Here is a 12,403-nt window from a genome sequence, read left to right on the forward strand (position 1 = left end):
GAGACAAAAAGATTGTCTCTGCCTAAACAGGTCAAGTGGTAAGGGTTCCTGTTCTGCAGAATGCAGAGACTTGAATTAGCTTTAAATGAGCAACATTGAGTACCCACAGTAATCCATCCACAGTGGAATATGTATGGCTCAGCATGAGAGAACTCTTGCTTCTCAGCAAACTGCTACCACTTCCCCAGCTAATTAGATTAAAGGTAGCTATGGTTACACAAACCGAGTTTGGTTACACAAACTGATTTTTTTGGCTAAAACAAGAGACAACAGATGGATAAGAGTGAGGAAGCACAGGGAAACACTCTTAAAATTTACTTTCACAGTGCTGCTGCCCATATTCTGTGATGCTTCTCTGGCTGCTTTTTTGGTGGTAATGGGTCCTCAGCAGCCAACTTCAATTTATTCAGCATTAGCCTCCATCGGACAATGATAGCCCCCCTAATTCCCTATTTCTGTTGTATCTGTATGTGTAGGGCTGGACTAAGTGTTGGTCTGTGGGGACAAATACTGGAGAAAAAGCCCAAATACTTTGTATTAAAGATCTACAGCTTTCACATTACAAAAAGAAAGTAAATAAATCTATCTTTGGCATTTTGCTAAGTTGGATGGAAGACATATTCTTTCACTTCATTTTGTTTTGTAGTCTTTATTGTGTACATGTTTGTCTGATTCCTTACCAGTCATTATTTGTATCCTTCTTATTTAGAACCTTTATGACAGAATTGAGACCCGATGGCGCCTAAATTTTCTGCTATTGTTTTTATCTCTGCAACACTAGATGTTACCAAAGTTAGAAATTTATAATACAGTATAGTTGTACTATTCCCCTCAAACAATCTGAAAAAAGTTTTAAGGGAGTTCTGTTTAGAGATTGCAATACCAGCATTTTATTATAAATTCCTTTCTAGTAAAATTTTAAGATTGAAATACATTTTGGGGAAACAATATTCTTATAGCTGATGTTTTAACTGAAAAATGATATCTGAAAATAGAGGATCAACTGGTATGCAATCAGTTTTTTAAAATAAAGCTTTTTTCTTTTTTCTTTTCTTTTCTTTTCTTTTCTTTTCTTTTCTTTTCTTTTCTTTTCTTTTCTTTTCTTTTCTTTTCTTTTCTTTTCTTTTCTTTTCTTTTCTTTTCTTTTCTTTTCTTTTCTTTTCTTCACAAACCCTGCTCTTTTATGATATCATAAAATACAAAAAAAAATTAAAAAGTCTCTAAACAGTACTTAACTATCTTCTCCTCTGAAAACCACAGCCTATCAGAACATTGCACTTACTCTCCTCTGAGATCAAAGAAATGCTGTAAACCCTATCTTTCGTAAAGCATCAGAAAAGTTCCATTTACTATTCCTGAGACATCCTATTACTTGGGAATTTCAAAAAGGACGAAGATTATAAGCAAATGGTATCAATTTTAAAGGAAGCTTGTTCAAAACTATACAGGTGTGTCAACTGGAGATGTATTTAAAAAAAAAAAAAAAAGCCTTACCCTGTTGCATTAAGAATATTGGAACAATCAACTGATGTCACTCTACTTAAAGCAAAAGCTGTCTCTAAAATGATTCGTATTTCTGACATATTAAGTAAAATGGAACTCAACTTATACATGCTGAGAAAATTGCTGACCTTCCCTTCACTGAGACTTTTTTTTTTTTTAACTGTGTGTAGTGGTTTACTACAGGCTTAGGCTAACTAAATCTGGAAATACCTTTTTTGTTGTTGTTGTTGTTTTCCATTTTGTTGCAATCAGTGTTACTAGAAAATTTTACTAGTTATCACAAATCTTTCAAAACATTAACTATGGTCACAACATTTTACACAGTACATGTGCAGTACACCTGTGGACTTTTGACAAGGGATAAAAGAAGACATTACCTGAAAAATCAGATAGCATACTGCCTGGGAAAAATATTAGGATTCAGGTGCTTAGTGTCTGATAGCTGGAAGGGTATATCTTCAACAAAGACTTAGGAAAAAAAAAGGGCCAAACCATCAATTAATATTCACTATAGGATAATACTACTAAAGCAATGGCTTTAGTAAGAGTAAATAGTAGAGCAAGTAGTGGAATAGAATTTATAGTAAATAGTAAATAGAAGGATAAATAATAAATGATAGAATAGAAGAATATAGTAAATAGTAAAGCAAATAATAGAATTGAAGAATTTTTGTCTACAATGTATTTTCAAGTTCTCCACATTCTTTGAGGATAAGTTTACTTTGAGCATTACAACTTGGAGTGATATGGTTGTATATCAATGTTTGGTACTTTCTTAAAAGCTGCATCATAGACACTAGAAATACAGACAATGCAATGAACATGAAGGCTATGCTGGGTTCTGATTCTCTCAACAGGTAACTCATTACTTTGTACAGGTCATTTAACCTGTAAGTATTGCCAGCTATAGCAATTACACTCATTCCTGGACTTTTGAAAACCACTTCATGATGACACTGTTGAGAGAACAGTGTTACCCACCCCTGAACACTTCCAAGGCATGAGCAAGCTCTTATGCACCTCACTAGACCCTATCCACCAATCTAAATCTACAGCTTCGATGCAAATGCAGAGCTGCATGGAAGCTCCAAACAAAACTTTTCAGCTAGTTACGTACACTAACACAATTTCGATGGAACAAAATTGTGCGATTGTGCTAACGTGCTGATTCATTCTGCTGGCACAAGGAAGGACTGGAAAAGGAGGCAGCAGGATGCTAAACCAAGGCAGTGAGCAGCCTCCTGTGCAAGCCCAGGAAGAAGACAGACTTGTTTAGAAACACTCATTTTTGCAGTTAACCATTTTAATCATTTTGCACTTAACAGAACTCCAAGTTGATGACAAAAGAAGACAAGCATCATTTTACAATCTGTCCTTGCCTGCAACATTTCACTGTTATATCTAGCTCACTGTTTCTACACAGGACATTAGCTAACAGCAAACAACAAATATAATACAAACGATGTCTAAGAGACTCAAAATCTTAACTGCTGGAGTAGAAAGGTAGCTAAAAGAAGAGAAAATCAAATGTGCGTGCACTTGCTTCAACAAATAGTCCTCCTGTATTTATTTGTTGGCCTAATCCTTGAAGGGAGTGAGGAATTATATGTTGATTTCCATCTGCTGGTACTGAGATGTTTGCAGTGATCCGCTAACAAACTGCCTTCTGAATCATTGCTCATTTCAATTAGTTAAATGTGATAATACCAGAAGATGCATACACAAGAACAATACAGCATGTACTAGCCCCCAGTTTACACTTTGTGCTGATTCTTGACGATTCTTAATTTATTGAAAGCTGACAACTTAATGAATTTCTGAAAAACATAAAAATAATTGAGACATCTAAACTCAGAATTTTACCTGTCTACAGTAAAAGAAATTTAAAAATTTGAAAGAGTAAGGAAATTAGAAGACTCCAAATCAAATTTAAAAGATAGCTACCTCTGATTAACAGCCTATTTGGAGGACAATGATCCCCTAAACAAGCTGTCTTTTGGAGACAGAGAATCTTCGCCAGTTTCAGGTCTAAACTATTTTTCCCATTAGCTAATTTAAATTTAATTTGTATAAAAATATCTTCATATGCGTCCCATCATCCCCTTGCACTACCCCCTGTCTTCCCCCCCCCCACCCAAATAAATTAATAAATTAATAAATTAATAAAATTAATGTTCATTTTAGTCCTAGTTCCTAAAGACTGAACAGTAAAGTAGGATCTGAAACCTCTCTTTAAGTTATGGAGAGCTGTGAGAATCAGTGGTGGAATAACAGGATCTCCTTTCTGTGGAAGCATTGGAAATAGGGAGTGCATATGCGAACAGAACAACAACAACAACAACAAAAAAGTGCTGCAGCCAAAGAACCATGGGAAGCTCAAAAACATTTTGGTCTAGTCCATTTTGATGCCAAAGCAATTGCCTTGTGATTCTCCACCCAGAAGGAATTTCACAGAAGCTATGACAATTGACAATGATGAACTTAGAATAGCTTGTCTGAAATCAGTCGTCCTGTGTTGACTGATAATGTACGACATGAGAATCTAGCTTTTTTTTTTTTTTTTTTTTTTTTTTTTTTTATAGAAATAGGACGTTAGTCAAGGAAGGAGGAAATTGGAGTAGTTCTGGATTTACAGTGTAAGCTAGCCCCCAAACTCCCCTGGCCACAGTACAGTTTTCCTAACACTTCTAGCAATAGCACAATACTTAATAAAACTCTGAAAAATTGTAAAATAAAAAATACTCTACTTTTGAAACTTCAATATATTTGGGGAAATTGAATAAAATTCTGAACTAAAGAATAATATTATATGTTTCAAGTTTTTGACATATTTTTGATATTTTTTTTTCTTCTCAAGTGAGTTCTTGGTTAATGTTAACTATAAAACATTAACTCACTGTCATTCTAAGAAACAATGAAAAAGTATTAACTGAAGAGTTCTGAAGCTCTGAACTTCAAGTACAGTGAGACAGAAAGCACAGACAAATGTATTTGCCACCTAAATGCATTATAAACTGGTCTATATAACAGAATATTGGCACTCACTCTGTCTGGCTTAAGTGGATACTCATATCCACACTGAAAAATGTGTGTTGGCATTTACTGAATAAACAATAAATCCAGTATTTTTTTGTTTAGTACCCATCACTGGGAATAACTACAACAACCCTTTCCAATAATGACATCTGTCCTGTAATGTTCCTTTCTCCTGAATTTCACTTCTGGATTGAGTTATGTGCTACAAGGAATACCGTGAGTGTCTCATGTATGTTCACAGTTATGCTACCATTCCAACAGAATTGCCTTACTATTCTTTTTATGGTAGACAGGAGTTTGTATTTTGGTATATGCTTTTGTTTATTTTCTTTCTCTCTTTCTTTCTTTCACTGGCAAGCTCTGGAAAACTAGGAATTGTATGGTTGATACGACATTAGCATTTTTTGTCTACGCCCTTTGATAAATTCCGTAATTTACAGCATGTTAAACATCCCTGGAATTTGATATCTCCTTTTGCCTAAAAAGATGTTATATGAAGATCTATAGATCAAAGAGCTCTTGCTTACCTTTCAATTAACTTCTACTGGTGATCTAATCTAGGACTAAAACTCAATGTCTGAGTTTTTTAGAAGTTAGTGAAAGCAAAAGAAAAATATGTCAAACTGAAACCACAGTCTACATGTACTCTTAACAGTTTTACATGGGACGGGGCAACCCTGGCCATATGTACAGACTGGGTGACAAGATGCTGGAGAGCAGCCCTGCAGAGAGGGATCTGGGGGTTGTGGTTGACAGCTGGCTGAATATGTGCCAGCAGTGTGCCCGGACAGCCAGGAGGACCAACCATATCCTGGGGTGCATCAAGCACGGCATCACTAGTCAGTCAAGGGAAGTGATTGTCCCGCTCTACTCTGTGTTGTTGCAACCTCACCTCAAGTACTGTGTGCAGTTCTGGGCACCACAGCACAAAAAGGGTGTAAAACATTTGGAGAGTGTCCAGAGAAGGGCTACAAAGGTGGTGAAGGGCCTAGAAGGGAAGACGTGTGAGGTCACTTGGCCTGTTCAGCCTGGAAAAGTGGAGGCTAAGGAGAGATCTTATCACGGTCTACAGCTTCCTCATGAGGGAGAGTGGAGGGGAAGGCACCAATCTATTCTCTTTAGACACCAGTGACAGGACCCTCGGGAATGGTGTCAAGCCGAGGCAGGGGAGGTATATGCTACACATCAGGAAGAGGTTCTTCTTCTTACTGAAGAACCCCAAAACAGTGTGAGGGGGAATGAATTTTGACAGAAAACCTCAACATAGCCAGCACTTACTTTAATTGTAGGTACCAGAAGATGACTTGCACAACAGTAAATATCCTGTAAGTTTCTGAACAGTTATATGCTTCATAAACACTGTATTACTCTATTACATTATATTCTTACAGTAAAAAAAAAATGACATATTCTTATCAAACATAAATCCACAGTAGTAAAGAAATAATCATATACATGCTTTAACTTGCTATTCTTAATTAAGAATACTAAAACAATTTGTTATTAAACTGTCAATGATTTTTTTTTAAATAAATAAAGAGTATATTAAAGAAACGAGATAGAAATATAATACTTTTTAACGCTCTATTTAGTTAAATGGATGTACAACAAAGTACTGTATATCTAACTATCTAGATACCTGTATATATCTAACAAAGTATTATTGGTACTTTAGACATCTGTATTTTAGCTAGTTACAGCTACCCATTGCAGATGCTGCTGTCATATTGCAGCTTTACATATCTATTTATGTAACACTCACTTTACGAAGTGGTCTATACACACAGCCTCTTACGTTTATTTACTTACCAACAGTATCACATGGTTCGTCTTTATGCACGCAGAAATCCTTCCTAGAATTGGGGGTGGAAAAAAGAAAAATGTTAAGCAAGCCAAACTGTCAGACTCACAATGATTGTGTGACCTATTTACAAATACCTTATGTGGCTCAAAGAATAAATACATAACATCATTATCTCAACAAAGAGTATGGGGAAGCAAAGGCCACGAATACTCAAAACTTCAAATATTCTCAGAAGAGATTTAAGAGTAGTCAGGTGACAAAATAATGTATCATACATTTATATTGCATTTTACATAATTTTGCCTTTTCTTAACCATTTCAACTTTTTGAAATGTAACAAGTCTAAAGTTAGTCTTCAGAAATTTGCAGAAGTTATCTTTCATTTGAAATAAAAATACCTGTGATACTTAACGCCAGATCCAAAAGAAGCACTGTAATCCAGGATTTAGATCAAAAAATAGAGTAAAATTGTGCTCCAAAGTCAATGGTTAACATGACTAAAAGAAAACATGGTGTAAGTGCATGTTGGACAAGTATTTCTGGTGGGGCATCCATTCTAACAGTGCTCGATTTCAAGTTAACTCATTGGGAAATGAATATCACCAACACAACTCTCAGTCTAGCCACAGTTCTAAAAATGAGAGCACTTAATTGCATTAAGTGGAGTAAATACTTGTACTGGGTCTGACTGGGATGGATTTAAATTTCCCTGCAGCAGCCCATACAGTGCTGTGCTCTACTCTTGTAGCTACAACAGCACTGGTAACACAACAGTGTTCTGTCTATTGCTGAGCAATACTAGCACAACATCAGGACTCCCTCTAACCCCTCCAGAGCCAGCAGGCAATAGGTGAGGCAATAGGTGAGGAAGGAATATCACCAGGGCAGCTGACCTAAACCAACCAAAGGGATATTCCATACCATATGACGTCAGCCTAAGCAATAAACAGTGGAAGAAGGAAGGAAAGGGAAGCTCTTGTTCTTAAAACGCCTGTCCTTCCAAACAATGGCTACGCATGTGTAGTGGGTTTACACGGCAAGGTTTTGGTTGCATGGGGCCCTAGGGGTGGCTTCTTTGAGAAGAATCTAGAAGCTGCCCCATATTAGATAATGGCCCCACTGCTGACCAGAGCTGAGCCAATAAGCAATGTTGTTTGTGCCTCTGTGGCAGCATTTTTAAGAAAGGGAAAACAAAAAAACCTGCTGCCACCCAGCAGCTGTGTGAGAGAGGAGTGAGAAACAGCCCTGCAGCCACCAAGGTCAATGAAGAAAAAGGGGGAGAAGTGCGCCAGGCGCTGGAGCAGAAGTCCCCTGCAGCCTGTGATAAGGACCATGCTGAAGCAGGCTGTCCCCCTGCAGACCATGGAGAACCACGGTAGAGCAGGGTTCCACGCCGCAGCCTGTGGAGGAGACCACTGTGGAGCAGGTGGACCTGCACTGATGGAGGCTGCAGCCTGTGGAGGACTCCCGCCAGTGCAGATTCTGGGCCGGGGCTGTAGCCCATGGAGAGGAGACCACGCAGGAGCAGGTGACCTGGCAGGAGCTGCTGCCCATAGGGGAGCCAGGTTGGAGCAGTTTGTTCCTGATGGATGGACCCTGTGGTATTAACCCATATCTGCAAGATCAGTTTGGCAAGGACTGCGTCCCGTGGGAGGGACCCCACAGCACAGGGGATGAGAGTGACCATGAAGGAGCAGAGGACACAAAGTGCTATAGACTGACCCTAACCCCCATTCCTCCATTCCCCTGTGCCACTCAAGGGGAAGACGTGGAAGAGGGTGGATGGGGGGAAGGCGTTTTTTGGTTTCTTTCCTTTGTTTTTCACTTCTCTAGCTTGTTAATAATAGGCAATAAATCTTACTATCTTCCTACTCTGAGTCTGTCTTGCCCATCACAATAGTTACTGTGTGATCTCCTCATTCTTATCTCAACCCTCAAACTCTTTGCATTGTATTTTCTCACTCTTCCTCTTTGAGGAGGCCGAGTGAGAGAGTGACTGTGGTGAACTCATCTGTCCACCTGAGTAAAACCACCACAGTGTGTTGAGGCCCTGCTTCGAGGATGTAGTCAAGCATCGCTTGTTGGTGGGAGGTAGAGAGTAATTTCTTTCCTCTGCACTTCCATATGGCATTTGCTTGGTTTTATTTTATTTTTTTTCTTTTTTTCTCCCTTTACCCCCTTTCACTTTTCCATTTAGATAATTTTTAAATTAATAATAATTCTACCTTAATAGTTATTTTTTTTTTGATTAAATTATCCTTATCTGAATCCATGAGGTAAGGCTTTCCTTTCCTTCATCACCTCCTTTTTTGAGGAGTGGCAGGGAGAGAACGGTTGTGGTGAAGTTCAGCTGCCTAGCAAGATAAAACCACCACAATACCTTACCCCTGTTTTAAACAACGTCTGCCTGGAAATCATTTTCACACCTATTTTACACATTCTCAGAGACAGATAACAAAATTATCAAAAAAGCAAAGGCAGAATTTCTTTTTAATAGAATTTGAGGTATGCATTAGAATGCATACCTCATGCATTATGCATTAGAATGGGGTATGCATTAGGAAAAAAAAAAAAGCACAACACATATGTCATCTAAGAAAAATATTGCCTACTTACCTGAATTTTATTGACATGTACTCAAATAAAGAACATTCTGTCCTTATGCTGTACCACAGAGTAATGGTCTCAATTTTTACATAGGCAATATGGGCCAGAGATACCTCATTTCATATTGAAGCTACATCTATGAAGCTACAAAGGTACAGATGTACATATAGACAGACATAAATATATATATAAACACACATATGCACTTACGGACACATATCTATGTATTTATTATTAGTGGCTGTATTTATCAGTGGAAGCTAACTGATACACTGGAAAGAAGTAACCAATATAGAAATTTTCTGTTTCCAATAATGCTTAAATTATTAAATAGTTTTGCATGAATAATCATATTTGCTTTTTTATACCTAGAAAGCTCCAAGTACGCATTTCATGCATATATACTGACTATAGTATAGTCAGGTAACACATTGTTAAGTAGATATATTACATCTTTTAATAAATACAGCTGTTAAAGGCTCTAAAAGAAAAAAGTAAGTTGGAAGTCAGTTAAATAATCACATTAATATGGATTAGACTCAACCCCAAATTCTACTTTTTATAGAACAAGATTTAACAATGAAAGATAGTTCTCTTTCAGAAATGTCTGACACATTCAGAAATGTGTATTTATTTTCTAGTAACTAAATGTTTGTTAGCATTGTTTGCTAGGAATTGTTTGGTTCTTGAGATGAGAGAGTAGACTAGTGATTCTTATCATTTTTACAAATGCAACTATTCAAAGAGCTTTTTGTTTGTTTGTTTCCCACAGACTATTCCCACATAGTGATTTAGGCTGAAAAGCAATCTCAAGAGGCTGGCAGATTTCTGACACTTGTTAAAGGCCACACAGCCACAGACATAGGGTTATAGGTTTTGATTCTCCAGTCACTATTGCCAGATAATTACTGAATAGTAAAGCAAAACAACACTGCTAGAAACAAATCTTCTGACTAAAGTGATAAAGTAACTCTGGGAATCCATTTAGATGAGCTTTGGAAATACAGCCAAAAGTGGTGAACAAGAAACTATAATCAGATACAGAAGGAAGTTCTTTAGTTTTTCAAACCTGCAACAAATTGCATTAATGCACTGGGTTGTAACACAATTCTTTGTTCTGTGCTATGTGACACAAGGGACTTATTGTATTGTTAAGCAACATGACAGAATGATTAGAAATATGGTACTTGCTGTTAAGCAAGAGAACATGTATAAAGACAATCTAGGACATACATGGTCTTCTACACATAGCCATACAACTACCATAAATATTAACTGATGTAGTAAGAAGATTAAAAAAAAAAAAAAAAAAAAAAGAGCATACCTTCAAATTTAACAGAAGATTATTGCCAATGTTCAAGAGGTTTTTGCTTATGTAATAGCTTTGTTCTCAGTAACTTACTGAGCTGTTTTTGTTTTGTTTTTCCATCTTGGCTGACTACGGTTAAGCTATGCATCCAGAGTCTCATTATGGGACTTGGGGGAAACAGTTCTGCTATGATTTGGCAAGAGGGAAGTACAATAAATGCTTCTTAGTTCCTTTTTTACACTGAAAGAATGCAATACCTCCTTTTATTTCCAAGTACACGAATGTATTACACTCACTTAAGACTAGGCTCCTTAGCAAAGATTTAGGGCTCTAGCTATACCTACAAATGACTCTTACAGAAATTGTTCTCTAATTCCTAAAAGGTAATTTATATATTCCATCACATTCCATCAACTACCTTCCAGTATGTATACATTTAGCCTACACATGTGTATATATATATACATACATATATATGTATATACTTTTATACGTGTATAAACCATTGAGATTATTTGTTTGTTCTTTTCCTTCCTTCTCTTAGCAAACTAGGGCTAAGATAATAGCATTATCATTAATTCATACATAAGGTTTTGGAGCACAAGTCCCTAAGTCTAACAGTGAAAGCAAAAAATTGGTTAAAGCACACTGAAATCCACTCCTAGTAAGTATCTAGCATACAACTTCCATTATTCTGAATGGATACTTTGTGTGCACATGGAAGGGAAAACAGGTCTTTATTCAAGTGAGAGTAAAGAGGGGTTTACTTGAGATTTATGATTGGTGATCAAACTCAAGTTTGATGAAATTGGCTAATACTAGAAAAAATTCTAAGCAAGAATGGTTATCTACTAAAACATTATTTCAAGAAATTACATTTAGTTAGTGCATTCTTAACTACTTACAGAATTTAGTAAGGTCTTCAGAGAAGGCCTAATTATCCACTTTCCAAATATAAAGTATCTCATTATGCTGTTTTTTAAAAATAAATCTTGATGTGTGGATGGGAAAAACAACAGAAGACATGAAGAAAGAAGGACAGAAAGCAGCAGAGAAAAAATAAAGAAACCAGACAATTTTTATGAACTGTTTGCACCAATCTGTCATTTTAGATAAAGTTAATACTTATTTTAGGCATACTAGTTGGACTTACTTGTCCAAACTGGTTTACCAAACTGGTTTCCTTCAATATATTAGGTTAGACAAAGGAAGAAACAGAAGATAGATAATAGATTTTAGCAGTCTACTAAATCTTCATTGTGGCTTTCGCCCTACTTTCAATTTCCTAACTCCTCTAATGTTCATAATGTTGAAAAATGCTCTGCTAGGTTTGGAAGTGCAGTCTATCTCCTGCTGCCACCATTGATGTAGTTAGTAGGACATAAAAAAAAATTAAGATATAAGACATTTGCGGATTATTGCCCAAGAGACAAGTTATCTTAAAACATTACGTTTTATAAAGAACTGTTGTAATTAATTGCACACATGGCAAAATACATTCTCATCACATTAAAAATGCTTTTGTTTAAATAGTACTAAGTGAATAATGACAACACTAAAGATGTTCTTGTCTTTTCATGCAATGGAAAATTTTGAAATAATTTCCACATATAAATTAGGTACATAATAAGCAATTAACACACTTCCTTAAAAGAAAAAAAAGTAAAAAGGTAAATAAAACAATAAATGAAAATCAATTTAGGAGTTAATGAACCACAAGATAATTTACACACATATTATTCAGTTGGGAATTTTAGCAAATGGACAACTTATTGTACATGCTTTTTCAGGAACTGTTCAGTTTTGAGGGAAAACCTCAACTGCAATGGTATGCACTGGACAGTATATTTTATAAAATCAGAAAACACTAAATTTAAATATTTAAATAGTTAACAGATCATTTATGCTCTGTAAAGTTGAACTGACATTAAATATGATAATACAAATAGGCCTTCTAAAGCTTATGTTTCAGCCAAATTTAAGAAAATGTCAGAAGTGTGGTAAGTGAAGTTTTAAATGAATTGAATGTGTAGCTAACATCTCAAAACAGATATAGAAAAGTGAAGAGGCCAAGGACAATGAAGTCCAATGGCATCTAGGCCCAGCATTACTGTTAAACAATTATTTGGAACAAAATAAGAGAG

At 36.2% G+C, this 12,403-nt stretch overlaps 1 protein-coding gene across 1 annotated transcript in view; it reads right to left on the minus strand.

Moving 5' to 3' along the window:
- Positions 1-12,403, minus strand: part of ADAMTS19 (ADAM metallopeptidase with thrombospondin type 1 motif 19) — a 159,098-nt gene that overhangs the window by 98,190 nt on the left and 48,505 nt on the right. The window contains exon 6 of the mRNA XM_032205788.1: positions 6,349-6,392. Coding sequence (XP_032061679.1) covers positions 6,349-6,392 — 44 coding nt within the window. The remainder of the gene's footprint in view (positions 1-6,348; positions 6,393-12,403) is intronic.

The sequence above is a fragment of the Aythya fuligula genome, chromosome Z (assembly GCF_009819795.1).
Source record: "Aythya fuligula isolate bAytFul2 chromosome Z, bAytFul2.pri, whole genome shotgun sequence".
NCBI lineage: Eukaryota > Metazoa > Chordata > Aves > Anseriformes > Anatidae > Aythya > Aythya fuligula.